This window comes from Aspergillus sydowii (genome assembly GCF_001890705.1).
Source record: "Aspergillus sydowii CBS 593.65 unplaced genomic scaffold ASPSYscaffold_3, whole genome shotgun sequence".
Classification (NCBI taxonomy): Eukaryota; Fungi; Ascomycota; class Eurotiomycetes; order Eurotiales; family Aspergillaceae; genus Aspergillus; species Aspergillus sydowii.
The window spans coordinates 1,027,371-1,044,307 of NW_024467861.1; the positions used below are offsets into that span (position 1 = coordinate 1,027,371).

Sequence of the window (16,937 nt, forward strand, 5' to 3'; positions counted from 1 at the left end):
GCTGTTGATCGTGGAAACCGCCGGCGAGATCGACCGACATGTACTCTTGCCTTTTTCCGCAACAATCATGATATTACGGAGCATTGTTTCTCCGACCAACTTAAAATGATGTGTTCGGCCGGCGGTCACGTTATATCAACCAATCATACGGCACGCGTATAGTACAACGCGAAACGCGTCGGTCTTGCCGCGGAGGCCCTTTGATGGGTTCTGCATGCTCCGCTGGACTAAATCGAGACCCATTAGATATTGAAGACCACTCTTTCGCCCATTACCTCCAAACTGAAGCCTCTCGAGACCCGGCGCAAGTCCTCGATCTCTCGCCCGTACGTACCGCGTTCGATGTTCTACCAATTTTCGCCCTTCATCCTGCAGTGATCCTCAGCTGCTGAGGCGTTCCGCAATGCCTTCGCGAAAACCGAGCAAGTATGGCAACAAATTCCGGTCAGGTGGCGCATCGTTCAACCCGAAAAGGACGAAAACCGTGGAATTCTCTTCCCTCCGATCCTCAGAAGCAACGTCACAAGATGAAAAATTCGAGGCGATCCGGCTGGCGGACAGCATCGATGAGACGTTGGGATTCCCGCGCTTCGAGACCGGCGAGAAGAGAGCCGGGTGGCTTATCAACATGCATAGCACGTCGATAGAGGACTCAAATGTCCCGGGAGGGCGCGCCGGCGTGGATTACTATTTTCTGGAGGACGATGGCGGCAGCTTCAAAGCGACGGTGGAATATGACCCATATTTCCTCATTGCTGTCAAGTCGGGCCATGAGGCAGAGGTTGAAGAATGGTGCCGGAGGATGTTCGAAGGCCTCATAAAGAAAATAAAGAGGTTAGAGAAGGAGGATCTCAAGCTTCCGAACCATCTGCTCGGACACCAAAGGCCCTTTCTTCAGCTGGAATTCGCCAACGTGAGCCATCTTCTCGAAGTGCGAAAAACTCTTTTGCCTCTGGCGGAGAAGAACAAGAAGAACGTCAATATGATGGATACTTATGTTGAGATCTCGAAGTTGGTCTTTCGGTACACTATCTTGTGGCATGAGCTAACTTTGTCCAGTGCAAACTCTGGATTCGATCTCTTTGATGACGAACTAATTAATGATGCACGACCTAATGGCAACACTAATGCGAGTGATTTTATAATTGATATTCGAGAATATGATGTTCCATACCATGTTAGAGTGGCGATTGATAAAGGTACGCAACTCTCCAATTGTATGCGAGATAATGGCTAATAGGTCTTGCATATAAGATATACGGATAGGAAAATGGTACACGGTAGAGGCGAAACACGGCGTTATTTCATTGACTTGTTTGGAAGAGCGACTTACAAGAGCGGATCCTGTGGTTCTCGCCTTCGATATTGAGACAACAAAGCTACCGCTCAAGTTCCCCGACTCTGTGATCGACCAGATTATGATGATATCCTACATGATCGATGGCCAGGGATTTTTAATCACCAACCGGGAGATAGTATCGGAAGATATTGAGGACTTCGAGTACACTCCTAAACCGGAATACAACGGACCCTTTATGATCTTCAACGAGCCCGACGAACGGGGCGTTATCGAACGGTTCTTTGAACACATACAGCAAGCCAAACCGACAGTCATTGCCACATACAACGGTGACTTTTTCGATTGGCCTTTCGTTGAAGCTAGGGCAAGCGTTCTAGGTATCGACATGTATAGGGAGATTGGGTTCCGAAAAAATAGCGAAGATATTTATGTCAGCGACCACTGTGCACATATGGACTGCTTCGCATGGGTCAACCGTGACAGTTACCTGCCACAAGGTTCTCGTGGTTTGAAGGCTGTCACCGTTGCGAAGCTCGGGTACGACCCTGACGAACTCGACCCAGAACTCATGACACCCTATGCAAGCGAACGACCGCAAACATTGGCTGAATATTCAGTCTCCGATGCCGTCGCTACGTATTATCTGTACATGAAATACATTCACCCCTTCATATTCTCTCTTTGCACGATTCTGCCTTTGAATCCGGACGATACTCTGCGCAAAGGAACTGGAACACTCTGCGAGATGCTTCTGATGGTCCAAGCATATAAGGGCAACATCATCTTGCCGAACAAACATAAGGACCCGCCAGAGGCTTTCTACGAGGGTCACCTTCTCGAGTCTGAGACGTATGTTGGTGGACACGTCGAAAGTATCGAGGCTGGAGTGTTTCGAAGTGACATTCCTGTTCCTTTCAATGTCGACCCAACAGCCGTGGACGAGCTGCTTCGTGATCTCGACGCTGCCTTGAAATTCAGTATTGAAGTCGAAGAGAAGAAGTCTTTGGATGATATCGCCAACTATGAAGAAGTCAAAGGACAGATTGCCAATCTTCTCATCGACCTGCGCGACAATCCTCAACGAAGCGAAGTCCCCTTTATTTACCATTTGGATGTCGCGTCCATGTATCCAAACATCATGATCACGAATCGACTTCAACCTGATTCCCTAATTCAGGAGTCGAATTGTGCTGCGTGCGATTTCAATCGCCCTGGTAAGACCTGTGATAGACGTTTGCCATGGGCTTGGCGAGGTGAATTCCTCCCAGCAAAGCGTGACGAATACAACATGATCCGGCACGCTGTCCAAAATGAACGTTTTCCTGGGAAAACGAAGAAGGCTCCGATGAGGGCATTTACTGAGATGAGCGCCGAAGAGCAGGCGGCCATTGTCAAAAAGCGTCTTCAAGACTACAGCAAAAAGATCTACCATAAGATTCACGACAGCAAGACAATGGTGAGAGAGGCCATTATTTGTCAACGAGAAAACCCCTTTTATGTGGACACCGTGCGTAGCTTCCGTGATCGAAGATACGATTTCAAGGGCAAGCAAAAAGTATGGAAGGGCAAAACCGACTCTCTGAAATCGTCAGGTGCTCCAGCCGTGGAGGTGGAAGAAGCGAAAAAGATGATCGTCCTATACGACTCTCTGCAGCTTGCTCACAAGGTTATCCTTAACAGTTTCTACGGTTATGTCATGCGAAAGGGTTCCCGATGGTACTCTATGGAGATGGCCGGTGTCACGTGTCTGACTGGTGCACGTATCATTCAGATGGCCAGAGAGCTAGTTGAACGGATAGGACGACCGCTCGAACTTGACACAGATGGTATCTGGTGTATGCTTCCAGGAACATTCCCCGAGAATTTCTCATTTACACTCAAGAATGGCAAGAAGCTGGGAATCTCTTACCCATGTGTTATGTTGAATCACCTTGTCCACGGAAGTTATACAAATCACCAATACCAGGCCCTCTCGAACCCGAAAACCTTCAAGTATGAGACGCACAGTGAGAACTCGATCTTCTTCGAGGTCGATGGGCCCTACAGAGCAATGATTTTGCCTACGTCCAAGGAGGAAGACAAGAACCTGAAGAAGCGTTACGCTGTTTTCAATGACGATGGCTCATTGGCAGAGTTGAAGGGTTTCGAAGTCAAGCGGCGAGGAGAACTCAAGTTGATCAAGATCTTCCAGACCCAGATCTTCAAATTCTTCTTGGAAGGAACAACACTTGCTGAGACTTATGGTGCGGTAGCTCGCGTGGCTGATAGATGGCTTGACGTACTCTATGAGCATGGGTCTACACTAGCTGATGAGGAACTTATTGAGCTTATTTCCGAAAACCGAAGCATGACAAAAACACTCGAAGAATATGGCAATCAAAAGTCGACATCCATCACAACCGCCCGGCGTTTGGCAGAGTTCTTGGGAGAGCAAATGGTCAAGGACAAAGGTCTCAACTGCAAGTACATTATCTCAGCAAGACCCAGGAACACTCCTGTCACGGAACGGGCAATCCCAGTGACAATCTTCTCCGCCGAAGAGAGCATCAAGCGCCACTTCTTACGAAAGTGGCTCAAGGACGACCCTGGTGATATGGACCCTCGAAGCGTGATTGATTGGGACTACTACCTGGAACGATTGGGATCCGTCGTACAAAAGCTTATCACAATTCCCGCTGCTCTTCAGAAAATCCGCAATCCTGTTCCTAGGGTTGCCCACCCAGAGTGGCTGCAACGAAGAATCAACAAGCAGGACGACAGATTCAAACAGGTAAAGATGACCGATATGTTCGGGAAATCCGAAAAGAACCCGTTGGCCGATATATCGACCAACATCCTTGATCATCGAGTTCAACATGCGGACAGCCTGGATGAAGCAATGGCGAGTTCAATGGAAAAGCTCAAGTCCTCATCTCCGCACAAACTGTCCGGAAAGCGAAAGCACCCCGAGAGTCAACCGAAGACATCGCTGGATCCCTTTGCCAGTCTTCCAGCAAAAATGCCGTCCATGGCAGATGACTACGTTGGGTTCTTGAAGTACCAGAAACAAAAGTGGAAGATTCAAAAGCAAGCTCGACTTCGCCGCCGGCAGCTCTTTGGTGAAAGGGCCAACTCCGGAGGAGATTCGCTGAGCCACCTCTTCAGAAACCAGGCTGAGCTGCTGTATATCAGTACATGGCAAGTTTTACAACTTGCTGAAACGACCAGACCCGGGATTGTGCAGGCATTTGTTTTGATCGACCGCAAAATCCATCCTCTAACGGTCAAGGTTCCCCGATGTGTTTACATCAATCTGAAGCAGGATTCGCTTCCCGATGTTGATGTTCCAGAGTGCGAGGTTGAGAAGGTCAATCACACATTGCCGAATGGGCACCCTTCAGTCCACTTGTTCAAGCTTACTCTGTCGGAAGAAACTTTCCTACGAGAGGCAGAGAAAATTGACGCTCTCTTGCAACATCCGAGTGTTGAGGGAGTCTACGAGAGAAACATTCCTCTAAACCTTCGAGCAGTACTGAAGCTCGGCAACATTTGTACATTTGATGAAGGACAGCGCGGTGTACTTGGAGAAGGACTAGATCGCGGGTTCGACCTGTCGACATTATGCCGTACGGCTTCGGAACAGACATATCTCCAAGACTCACCTCTGGCATACCATTTTCTCTACCATGTTTCATCTGGCGATAAGCAAATCTTTGCAATCTTCTCGAATACGAAGAGTGAGGCGCACATTGTCATCCTTAACCGTGCAAGAGATGTCCAAGGTCTTCCGAATGTCGACAAAATCTACTCGGAGCTTCTCTCCCGCAAGATGCAAGATAAGTCAACGGATCAGGCAGATGGGGCTTTCGAATATCAAGAAAAGATTCACTTCAGAACTACCCAGATCACAACGAGAAGAAAGGCGTACTTGGAAGTGGGTGATTTGATCAAAAAGCTTCGGAGCGATGAAACCCTTCCAGCCGTTATGATCATACAATCTCAACAAAGGAGTCGGCTTTGTCATGATATTCCGATTTTGAAAGAATACCCAATTATTCCAGTGAAGCCAGAAGTCTCGGATATGAATCTCCCGCCATTGGGGTGGCAGTCTTTCATTGCCAGGAGACTGGTGACACACTATCTTTACCTATCGTCCTGGGTGCAGCATCTCACAATGCTCGCTAGATACGGTGATGTTCCACTTTGCAACCTCGAAAGTGACGATCCACGGTTCCTGATTGATATCTCATATGCCAGGCGGCTTCAGCAACACAATGTTGTTTTATGGTGGTCGACAAACGCGAGGCCCGACCATGCGGGATATGAAAAGGATGATATTACCGGCCCGCTAGAAAGGGTCATCATGCCATCCATTAACGTTCCAGGCTCTTACACCACCGTCTGCGTCGAGCTAGAGGTTCGTAACCTCGCCATTAACACCATCCTCACTTCATCTATAATCAATGAGGTGGAAGGAACCGACTCACTTCTTGCACCGTCCGAGCCATCGGCTGAAGGTAGCGGCTCAGGTGTTCTTTACTCTGAAAAGGCATTTGCCTCGGCTGGTGCAGGTGTGCTACGCGAGATGGTGAAGCACTGGTGGTCGGAGGCCTGTCAAGGAAATAACATGGCAGATATCATGGTGCAGCATTTGATTCGATGGGTAGAGAGTCCGGCGTCATGTCTTTACGACCGTTCGTTGCATCAATATGTGCGCATGTTGTCGAGAAAATCTTTCCAGCAGCTCATGGCTGAATTCAGACGCGTCGGCTCAAATGTCGTTTTCGCGAGCCCTACACGTCTCCTGCTTCAGACTTCGAAGACGGAGGTAGGGAACGCCTACGCGTACAGCCAGTATGTGCTGAAGTCGATTCGAGGAAATCCATCGTTTCACTTCATTGATCTTGACATCAAGGAATACTGGGACTACCTCGTCTGGTATGACGAGTACAACTACGGCGGCAAAGGATGTCAAGAAGTCGTGGAGACGGACGAACAACCGCTGGAGACCGTCATGCACTGGCAACTTAGCCGGTTCCTCCCATCGCCCATGCAGACCATATTCCATGACTGGGTTGTGGAATACCTTGAGCTGATGCACGGTTTCAAACGACCAGAATCCGATGATTCGTCTACCCCACGCATGACCCAAATCCCTCTCACGCGGGAAAACGGCGAGGTGAACGAGGAACTCTCGGCTGCTCTTGCAGACAAATTCTCCAAACCCCTGAAGAAACAGATTTCTGGTCTCATCCGGCGTCAGCGAGAAGAACTGCTACACCCCGAACTGGCCTCGGATTACGTCTTCCCAGTTCTTCCAGGCGTTTTAACAGACCCAAATGAAGAAAAGCGCAATCCTGTACTCGAATTAGTCAAGCTTCTAATGCAGGTCTTGAGTCTATCCAAGTCGACGGCGCTCGAAACTCGTCTACTACGGCGCGAGTTACTCGCACTTTTCGAAGTCCGAGAATTCAGCAAAGAAGGAAGATTCGAGAACCCAGGAAATAGTCTCAAAATTGCGGAGCTTACCTGCAGTGCCTGCTGCTTGATCCGCGACCTGGACTTGTGCCGCGATGAAGACGTGCTGCCAGAACCCGGAACCGATAATACGAACACAGTGTCAAGGCCATGGCGCTGCCCGTTCTGCCAGACCGAGTATGATCGTCTGGCGCAAGAAGAGATGCTGATCGGCCAAGTGCACGGCATGATCGTTGCCTGGCAGACGCAGGATCTCAAGTGTTCAAAGTGTGGGACTTTAAAGGTCAGCGAATTCATGGAGCATTGCTCGTGCAGCGGCAAGTGGGCAGAAACCATGGATCGCGGCGATATCGAAAAGAGGCTGCGTGTTCTGAGCAGTGTTGCGAAGTTCCACGAGCTCAAACTGCTGCAGAATGTTGTCGAGGGAGTCCTCAGTCAGGTTTAGTTTCATGTTCTTTAGCTAATTCGGCGTTGAATGTGTTCATTTATATAGCATGGTTGGTGGCACTGGCGTTCGTGGGCACACATTGTCATGTTGTTTATGTAATTTAGCTGGTATATAAACCTCAATTGCACTGAAATTTGAATTGAATTGTTAAACCTACGACCTGTACATGATCTCAGGTACTGGAACCCATGATCCGTGGTAGCATTAGGGCATGTATAACCTGCCACATACATTTTCTTTCCTAGTCCAGTGTGTCTTTAAAACGTACTAACTGCGAAGGTATGCCAGTGGACCCGGGACCTGACCGATTCAACACTGGAGACACAAGGCCGAGGAGATACAGAGAAGCCATAAAGTGGACCACAAGGAGCACGACATGGACTGTTTAGATTGCCTTGTTCTTCGCCGAATGCTGTTATTATGTGTATTCCCCCTCTTTAGCAGGTTCTGCTGGCTACGGATGGGGTATGTCGGACATACTTGCAGGCCTGGCCCACTGCATTCTCACATCAAGTACCGTAGACTATTCAGAGCCCACCCGGATTAAGTGGCGACAGGGACCCTTCCTGTCAACTAACTGCAGTAGGCGTAGCTTGGTATACTAGAGCTTGATCCCTGCTTGGCGTGTAGCGGGCCAAGTTCATACTTGATCAGCTGAGTATGTAAGGGAAATAGGTCGACCGAGAGTATATACTCTATTTTGGCTCCATTTGTTTACCTGACTATAAGAAACGCACTGGGGCAATAAACCACACCACCAGAACAGAGTACTTGACTCGGTGCTTTCTCGTGGAGCATGTAAAGTGAAACGTTGCAGCTCCGCGGAGATGGCCTCCGCAAAACACAGTAGTCGCTTGTATTGTATGAATTTAGCTCGTCGCACGCCATTATATACTACCTAGCGCATGGTATCATCTGGATGCATTTGCACGTATTTCAATGACCGAGGATAAAATGCGGCAGGTCTCGCTATCCAAGATGCTTTGGCAATTGCGCGGCAGACTTCGAAATTACCTATCATGGCAGAGAAGCCAACTCCCGAGGACTCAATCGCCTCCAAAGACCAGGTCCAGGAATCGGTCTCTGAGAAATTTGGAACGCAAATATTGCATCATAGGAAGGGCGATGCGTTTGTCGGCGGCGGTGCTACAGAGCTTTATGAGCCGATTCCTGAATATGAAGGAAGACATCGGTATGACCCCAGTGCTGAGTGGACGGAGAAGGAAGAGAAGCGGCTAGTCAGGAAGGTCAGTGGCTCTGTATCATGCTCCTGCTAAACAATTGAGCTAATACAGGCCTTGTAGCTCGACTACCGCATCTGTTCCTGGGTCTGCTTGATGTTCTTCGCGCTGCAGCTCGACCGGGGTAATATCTCCCAGGCATTGAGCGATGGCATGCTAGATGACCTCGGACTTTCGACAAACCAGTACAACTATGGCATGATGGTCTTCTATCTCTGCTTCCTCTGCGCCGAAGTCCCCTCGCAGATGGTTTCCAAGAAACTCGGGCCCGACGTCTGGATCCCGATTCAGATGGTGACATGGAGTGTGATTGGCATATTACAGTGCCTGATAACAGGGGAGAAAAGCTTCTATGCGACCAGAGCCTTGCTTGGTCTGGTAGAAGGCGGCTTTATCCCGGATGCACTGCTCTATTTGTCCTATTTCTATACGAACAGGGAGCTCCCGATGCGCGTTGGCCTTTTCTACTGCGCATCGCACTTTACGTTCATCATTGCCGCGTTTTTGGCTTATGGTATACTTCATATGCGCATGATCGGCGGCTGGGAGGGCTGGCGATGGCTGTTTGCCCTGGAGGGAGCTCTGACAGCCATAATCGGGCTTATATCCTGGTTCTATCTTCCCCCAAGTCCGACCCAGACGGCCAGTTGGTTCCGGGGCAGAGATGGATGGTTTTCGGAGAGAGAAGAAGTCATCATGGTCAATCGAGTCCTTAGAGATGATCCAGGCAAGGTAAGTCTGTCCACCAGATGATGTCTGTCCGAAAACTAACAACTCATCCTCCAGGGAGGAATGCACAACCGCCAAGGACTGACTCTGAAGCTACTCTGGGCTTCGCTCACCGACTATGATCTATGGCCATTGTACGCAATTAGCTTCACGATGCTGATTCCAACAAGCCCTGTCTCGGCGTACTTGACGCTCAATCTGAAATCCCTTGGGTTTGACACTTTCGAGACCAATCTCCTGACAATCCCGGCTTACGTGCTGTTCCTGATCCAGCTTGTATTCTGGTCCTGGATCTCAGAGAGAATCAACAACAGAATGGCGGTTGTTATGTTCTATTCCTTCTGGTGTTTGCCTCTGCTCCTGGCGCTGGAATTGTTGCCGTCGACCGCGAGCCCCTGGAGCTGGTATGCCGTCACCGTGCTCTTGATTGGTTTCCCATATATCCATTCCATCAACGGTAAGCAGGGCGCATCCTATCAATGTTCACTTTATTCTAACAAGTCCTCAGTCAGTCTCACATCGCGCAACGCTGGTACTGTGCGGACACGGACAGTCGGCAGCGCCCTGTATAACATGATCTGCCAGGCAAGCTCTATTATCTCCTCGAATGTAAGTACCCCGTGGTTATACATTTCACGACATCGCTAATTCAGAACTAGATCTATCGCGAGGACGACAAACCCCACTATAGACGAGGAAACAAGGTCCTTCTTGCGCTTGTGGCCTGGAACATCGTCATGACGGTCTTCATCAAGGTCTACTATATATGGCGGAACAATTCGCGAGACCGGGTCTGGGATGCAATGAGTTCTCAGGAGAAGGATCTGTCGACATTGACGATCCCGGTGAAGGCGGTAACTTCACCGTTTACATCAATATCGAATTGGCAAGGTCGACAATTCACCGTTTGCACCTTCAAAGAAGCCTTCATCATAGAGTTACACAAGGAAAGCTCGCTTGTTCCTAGCGTGTCAATGTAGAGGTATAAATAGGCCTTCCATAGCTGTGTCTAATCGAAAACCATGCACTTCTTTTCATATCGATTTAGTAGAGACTTTTCCACAGGATCACTACCTGAGGACGACGAAGGATGAGGGGAATAAAAGATTGGATTTCCGGTTTGCTCATTGATCGAATATACAGTGATTCTATATATAGACGACTATTAAGTATAGGGACCGAGGCAGATCGAGATTATATATATACACTATAGATTGGTAAGAATTGAGATGTCTTTCTAGCACAGCATGAGCATAGTGAATAATAGTGAATCCAAATAATCCAAGTTTTATAACAAACCCAGACTTCTTTTCTGAGTTCTTTATCTTGGGTGGTGGGAGATTCTGCGACGATCACTGGCGCACTCAGCCCGATCCCGATCACTTTGTCTGGCCGAACTTCGCTTCTGCCACTCCTCCGCACCCTCCTCCTGGTCCTTGACCTGACCCTATTCTGATTTTCTTTTTCTTTCGTTTTCCTTGTCACTCTTGGTAGTCTGTGACTGGTAGAGGTTCGAGACTCCAAACCGCCAGTCCGGGCTGTCCCCTCGCAATCGCATCGAAACCCCGCAGTCGCTTGGCCGATCCGATAGCAAAGTCAAGGTAAGCTTCACCGAAAATCTTCCACGCTCTTGAAACCCTCCCATTCGTGCCTGTCTATTTATAGGCTAGGCCTTGGGAACCTTGAGTCTTTTCTTCGCACAATCCTGAGCACCCGCTGCCACTACTGCGTTGCTGTGCTGATTGCGCCCTCTATTTCCTTTAATCTGACCGTTCACTTTGACAGGAGCGAGAGCAAATATATCCTCAACCTGACTCTTTGCCGAAACCCGATCCCCGGTCCTGCCACACCTTCGAAATGGCCACCCAACCCCAGCCGGGCCAGAGACCCAAAGTCCAACCATGTCGGTACAAGACCGGAAAGACCCTAGGAGCGGGCTCCTACTCGGTCGTGAAGGAATGCGTACACATTGACACCGGCCAATACTATGCCGCGAAGGTGATAAATAAGCGACTGATGGCGGGACGTGAACACATGGTATTTTTTTCGCCCAAAGGCTGCCCGCTCACGGCCCCGATTGTCCAGGGCCCATAATTGCGGAGGAGCTCGAGAATGTCGGCTAAGGCGGATATAGGTTCGGAATGAGATCGCAATCCTGAAGAAGGTTTCCATGGGCCACCAGAATATCCTGACCCTGGTTGATTACTTCGAGACGATGAATAACTGTACGGCTCCCACCAGTGCTGGTTTCCATATGGCTGCTTAGAACTGTGCGCTAACGGTTCGCCTTTTGCTGCAGTATACCTTGTCACGGACCTTGCATTGGGCGGGGAGCTGTTTGATCGCATCTGCCGTAAGGGAAGCTACTATGAGTCTGACGCTGCTGACCTGATTCGCGCTATCCTGTCTGCTGTCGCATATTTGCATGATCATGGCATTGTACATCGCGATCTAAAGCCGGAGAACCTGCTTTTCCGCACCCCCGAGGATAACGCAGACCTGTTAATCGCGGATTTTGGTCTATCGCGAATCATGGATGAGGAACAATTGCACGTTCTCACAACGACATGCGGTACGCCCGGATACATGGCCCCCGAGATCTTCAAGAAGAGCGGCCACGGAAAACCTGTGTATGTCTCTACCGTTCTAATACCGTTAACGCCGCGCGCTTCAAGTGGCAGCGACTAACTTCAATACAGCGACATCTGGGCTGTCGGGGTGATCACCTATTTCATGCTCTGCGGATACACTCCTTTTGACCGCGACTCCAATCTCGAAGAGATGCAGGCCATTCTCGAGGCCTCATATTCATTCACGCCGGTCGAGTACTGGCGCGGCGTATCCACCGAAGCCCGTGAATTCATTCAAGCGTGTCTAACAGTCGACCCGCAAGCCCGCCTGACTGCCCACCAAGCCCTGCAACACCCCTGGGTGAACCCACCATACGACCCAGAGGCACAGAACGCCGCCCAAGATCTACTGCCAACCGTCAAGAAGAACTTCAACGCCCGCCGCACCCTCCACAAAGCAATCGACACCGTCCGCGCCATCAACAAACTGCGCGAAAACGGTGGCCTCATGATGGATGGCATGATGAGCGTCGACCCCAAGCCCGAGCAGGTTAACGGGAACGAAGTCACAGAGGATCGCTCATCATCTAACACCCCGCAGGGCCACGGCAGCGGAGATGCCATGGAAATTGACAGCCGCGGAAACGCCCGCGGTCAAACAGAGCACCAGATCCGGGAGCAAGAACGGAAAGTCAAGGCCACTGTTGCTGGGCTGTGGAGTAAAACCGCCAACCGGAGTGACCGGTTTACGCCACGTCGATGATTATCCAATATTCACAAGGAATGCCTGCATATATGGAATGGAATAACGATACCCTTGCCCTATTATAAACCGTTCCTGTCTTATCGATTTGTTGGATGATGATTGATATCTTTCTTTCTCTCCCGTGCTTGTTATCGACTGCATTGCCCTCCATTATAGCTTTTGGCTTTTCTCGGTTGTATGCTTATTCGCGGTATATTATTGTTGTTTGATCCTGTTCATTATACTGGTTATGAACAACGGGCTCAAGACGACCACTTCGCGATATTGACTTATTACTTATGGACTTATTGTATTGCTTGGTACATATACCTAGCATAACACTGATGTATATGCATTTGTCAATGATGTTAAAACAGATCTAGGGGTTTCTTATAAATAGACTTGGCATAGTTATATAGCACTCTAGTTCCTACCAATCACAGAATACGAATGTCGCGCTGCTCCCATTACGAAGATTATTGAGTGAATACGGTATTGCATTCTACATACGTATTATAACCCCGGAATATCTTCAGCCAATTGAAAGGAAATAACGCCGATACCGGATAGAACGCAGGTCCATTTATCATAGCCATCGTGGAATGGTCGTCATAGAACATAAGTCGTATCCCATGACCTGGTAACCCTGACATAAGAGAGGGCAAGATGATCAGGCCAACAACTTCTCACTCCCATCATCCAAAGAGAGCACCCATTCACGCCATTCTTGCCATTGCTCGTAGTCTGCAGACGACTTGAGGCCCTGATACTTGACGGTTCGGAAGTCTGAGACTTGGTCCCATGGCTTTGAAGAGTTCGGGTTCTGACTTGTGCTGCTGCTACCCCTGAGGAATCTCCTTGTGGAGCTTTCATACGGAGCGTCCCACCCAGCTTTGTGCATCAAGCTCTTCACGGTCTCTTCTTTGGTCCAACCTTGTTCAACGGGGACGTCGGGGAGGTACGTTGCGCCGAAGCGGCGGCCGCGATGAATGAAGGAGATACGGATTCCGTGGACGCCAAGCGTCCAGTCTAAGGCGTTTGTGCATGGTTCGAATGTCCCTAGGAGAGTTAAAGAGCAGGAGAGGGAGGGAAGGAGTGATTCTGGGATTGGAGAAAACCGGGTGTCTTCAAAGGCACTGTTGTTGGGTTAGTTAGCTTGGGTCCAGGGGAAAGGGCTCGAGGGCGGCGGCAGCGATGCGTGGTAGGTGTACGTACGATTCGAATGCGTAGTGCTTCAGGCCACGAGGAAGTACCTGGGGCTCAAATGTGCCGATACACCCACGCAAGGATTTACGGCCGCTCTTCGATAGTGTGTTCCAAGTGACGAACAGGGGGTATTTCTGTTCGCCTAGCCTCTGTTGTGCGCTTGGAGTATCTGACTGCGAAGACATCGAGCTGGTTGTGGTAGCACTCGAGAAGACGGAGCTTGACGACTTGTTAGACATCGTCGATGGCGTTGTAGATACACTAGAATCAGATGCCCGGGTCTGAAGGCGGTCGATACTCGGGAGCTTAATGGTCTGAGGGCGTGAGATGCTCTGCACTCCCTGACCTGATTCTTCAATATCGTTTACAGGTTGCTGCCCAGGGATATCGTTCTCACTTAAACGCAACGCTTCGCCGCTTTGAAGCTCGGAAAGTTTCTTGAACTGTTCGTGCCTTTCCCATAGTTCTTCCACTGCGGCAAGGCTGATCGAATCATTACCCTCATACGATGCAGCCAGGCACTCGAAGCAATAGTAGCAATGGGCAGCAGTAGCCATGACCTCGATGGGGATACAAGAATATTAAAATCACCGATAGACAATGTAACGTATATGTTGCTTGTGACAGGGAGGTCCGGCTTGAATACTTTATGGGCGTAGTAGCATGGTATGTCACCCAACACTAAGTGTCTCCACCACCACGGCTGACAGTGGGCCAGGTCTTATAATCCCAGGGAAACCCAAAGACTGCGTAGACGGAGCTTGAACTGCTGGAAGGCTGGGGAAAGTTTGACTTTCAGAAAACGAGTGTGACCAGCAGCGTATTGCACAGCCTGAAGTTTATCAGGATCGGGACCGTGGTGGGGTGGAAGAGGAGGAAGAACCAGGAAGGAGGCGGAGAGATCGAGAGGGGAACAATCCCGATAAGCAGCAACACGTGACCGATAACGTCTATCCCCGTGGCCATCCGGGCGTCCAAATCTGGAAAAGTATGCTCTTCAGCACGGGCTGGTTTTCAGTGGGTTAAAAAGACATACTCCGTGATGATCCTGTTCTATATGATGCTGTCCAATCTATCCTCCGTCTCAGTATATACACCGTGCTCCTGGAAATGCAAAACATGAAGTCGTTACAATTTGTAGAGTAGATCACCGTTCGCGATCGTCTTTCGGCATGGGCACATTCATCATGGAAAGTATGTTCCCTGCTGGGCCCGCCGACCCCGACTGTCCCTGGAGGCTTTCCAAGAGGTTCTTCACAAGGTTTATATTGATGTTATCGCCCTCGGCTTCCGCGCCCTCATTTACCCCATCGTTTGTTTCTTCCTGAGACACGGCACGTTTGTCCTGAGAGACATCACCAGGGCGGTTCAAGTTGAGAACTCCTGTTCCTTTCAATTCAGCTTCCATTTCTCTTGAAAGCTGCTGTATTTGTTCAGTGTCATCCTCGGAGTCGGTGTCCAATTCCTCCACTCGTTTGGACGGCTTCGGTGGTGCAGATGGTCCGCTGAGACCAGGCATAGAAGGCGGCATAGACGGCATGCCCATCATCTCTCTCATCATTCTGGAAAACTCTTCCTCGTCAAAGGATGCGTCTTTGTCCTCCCCTTCGCTATCCAATTCTCCTTCCTCGTCTTCGTCGACATCAGAATCTGATCCGTAATCGTCAACGAAATCGGCCCCTTCGAAGCCAGCTGATTCGTCGTTTAAGAATTTCTCAAACTGAGCAACTATCCGTTGCAGATTTTCTTGTGCATTGGAGTCGCCAAATTCTCCCGCAGATTTTTCCTTCTCTTTACCCTTCCCCTTAAGCTCCGTGTCCAAGTCTTCAAAGTTTATGTCCAACCACTTCTCGTCATCCTCACGCTTCTCCCAAGTTTGAATCTCTTCGTCGGTGGGAAGAGTCTCATCTCCAGTATCTAGATCCTCGAGTATAAGTTTCATCTCTCGCACTAGCGGCTTATCCTGGTTCTGGGGGTCTGTGAGAAGCATTTCGAATCCAGAAGTAACCTTCATACCCGTATCGGCACGGTCATATAACTTCCGATCCTCGATAGAAGGTAATTTACCGACCCAGGATTTGGGAGCCGGGAAATCTTGGCTTTTAACTTGCGCATAGCCAGTCCGTGTAAATCGGGTGCTCACTGTTACGGAATCCTCAGGCTTGAAAATCAGGTCTCCTGCATCTTTGCCTCGAAGAGGCCTCAATGCGATAGGATCCCGAAGGTAAAAGGCTTCGACAGCAGGAGATATATAAGCGGGCTTTTGATGCAAGAGATAGGCCACCTTGCGAGGGATAGTAACCAACGCCGAATGTAGATTCTCACTAATCTGCTTGGGATAATTTCGTAGTCGGTAAAACGCCTCTTCCTGAATCATGCGTGAGCGCATAAGTCGCTTGGGGTCCTCTTTTATTATGTTCCTCGCCTCCAGCAGGGATATCGTTTCCGTGACTCTGCCCTTTTCACTCTTCGGCCTGATGACAACAAGTTCTCCCTGATGCAGCCATACCTAATGCGCAGTTAGCATATGCAGTAAAGTCGTGGGTCTGAGAGGCGAAGTATACCCTATTATCTGCTATTTCTGGCTCCAGCCATGAAGGCAAGGCGCCGGCAGCCTCTGCAAGGAGGAACTGGCCATCATTATCTGTTACTGTAGCCCAAATATCTTGGTGTTTCTTCGTCAACTCCCGCAACAGATACACAATCACCCATTCGTCTTCAACCGAGTCTCCAAAATTCGTCCGACCGCTTAATATGGTTGTTCCTAAGACATGGTCTTGTTAGATACGCTCGTGAGGCAAAGCCGCATTGCGAAGCGCAAACATACCGTCTTTTTTGGTAATCTCAAGACGAAATGCCTCTCTTTGCCATATATAATCTTTTAGTAATTGTTTAGTCAATTCAGCAGAAGATCTCTGCACCTCCGCCAACCGTGCTCGTGTATCTGCGACCTCATCGACAACGGCGGGTGCGGGGCTTGAAGGGATATATTGTAACGAGTACTCGATGCAGTCGTCCGGCAGTTCAGGTTTCGGAATGGGCCTAAATGTGGACTTGAACCACTCGATATCCTCCTGCGACATGGGCGCCATGATGAGCGACTTCTTAAAAGCTCCCTAATTTGCACAGGGACTATCGCGTTTCCTTTCGCCGCAAGTCCAAAATCCAGAGGCTAAAATTACCACCGGTATGACTTCATACCGACCGAAACGCGGATAATCCCCGGTCCGACATGTGCTGC

At 49.5% G+C, this 16,937-nt stretch overlaps 5 protein-coding genes across 5 annotated transcripts; 3 read left to right on the forward strand and 2 right to left on the reverse strand.

The window, feature by feature from the left end:
- The first annotated feature begins 205 nt into the window (after window positions 1-205).
- ASPSYDRAFT_173502 (DNA polymerase epsilon catalytic subunit POL2) lies at window positions 206-7,314 on the forward strand. Its single transcript, XM_040843441.1, has 3 exons — window positions 206-1,011; window positions 1,060-1,199; window positions 1,255-7,314. Exons 1-3 carry the CDS (start codon window positions 404-406, stop codon window positions 7,200-7,202), a joined length of 6,696 nt encoding a protein of 2,231 aa, XP_040704494.1. The 5' UTR covers window positions 206-403; the 3' UTR covers window positions 7,203-7,314.
- A 910-nt stretch (window positions 7,315-8,224) lies between these two features.
- Window positions 8,225-10,306, forward strand: ASPSYDRAFT_198251 (uncharacterized protein; the record flags this gene model as incomplete). Its single annotated transcript, XM_040843754.1, has 6 exons — window positions 8,225-8,452; window positions 8,510-9,178; window positions 9,233-9,632; window positions 9,684-9,784; window positions 9,835-9,982; window positions 10,227-10,306. The coding sequence occupies 6 exons, from the start codon at window positions 8,225-8,227 to the stop codon at window positions 10,304-10,306; spliced, it is 1,626 nt and encodes a 541-aa protein (XP_040704495.1).
- A 254-nt stretch (window positions 10,307-10,560) lies between these two features.
- Window positions 10,561-12,959, forward strand: ASPSYDRAFT_42460 (serine/threonine-protein kinase). Its single transcript, XM_040846462.1, has 5 exons — window positions 10,561-10,776; window positions 10,961-11,212; window positions 11,310-11,400; window positions 11,475-11,805; window positions 11,875-12,959. The coding sequence occupies exons 2-5, from the start codon at window positions 11,033-11,035 to the stop codon at window positions 12,506-12,508; spliced, it is 1,236 nt and encodes a 411-aa protein (XP_040704496.1). The 5' UTR covers window positions 10,561-10,776; window positions 10,961-11,032; the 3' UTR covers window positions 12,509-12,959.
- A 201-nt stretch (window positions 12,960-13,160) lies between these two features.
- On the reverse strand, window positions 13,161-14,253 carry ASPSYDRAFT_56209 (AMMECR1 domain-containing protein; the record flags this gene model as incomplete). Its single annotated transcript, XM_040849177.1, has 2 exons — window positions 13,161-13,626; window positions 13,706-14,253. The coding sequence occupies 2 exons, from the start codon at window positions 14,251-14,253 to the stop codon at window positions 13,161-13,163; spliced, it is 1,014 nt and encodes a 337-aa protein (XP_040704497.1).
- Window positions 14,254-14,843: 590 nt separating this feature from the next.
- On the reverse strand, window positions 14,844-16,788 carry ASPSYDRAFT_56210 (putative regulatory factor Sgt1; the record flags this gene model as incomplete). Its single annotated transcript, XM_040849178.1, has 3 exons — window positions 14,844-16,205; window positions 16,261-16,460; window positions 16,524-16,788. 3 exons carry the CDS (start codon window positions 16,786-16,788, stop codon window positions 14,844-14,846), a joined length of 1,827 nt encoding a protein of 608 aa, XP_040704498.1.
- Window positions 16,789-16,937: the final 149 nt, after the last annotated feature.

Coding starts and splice junctions, on each gene's coding strand:
- ASPSYDRAFT_173502 (XM_040843441.1), top strand. CDS start 404: ATGCCTTCGCGAAAACCGAGCAAGTATGGCAACAAATTCCGGTCAGGT. Junction 1,012..1,059: donor ACTTATGTTGAGATCTCGAA/GTTGGTCTTTCG, acceptor AACTTTGTCCAG/TGCAAACTCTGGATTCGATC. Junction 1,200..1,254: donor TAGAGTGGCGATTGATAAAG/GTACGCAACTCT, acceptor CTTGCATATAAG/ATATACGGATAGGAAAATGG.
- ASPSYDRAFT_42460 (XM_040846462.1), top strand. CDS start 11,033: ATGGCCACCCAACCCCAGCCGGGCCAGAGACCCAAAGTCCAACCATGT. Junction 11,401..11,474: donor CTTCGAGACGATGAATAACT/GTACGGCTCCCA, acceptor CTTTTGCTGCAG/TATACCTTGTCACGGACCTT. Junction 11,806..11,874: donor AGCGGCCACGGAAAACCTGT/GTATGTCTCTAC, acceptor ACTTCAATACAG/CGACATCTGGGCTGTCGGGG.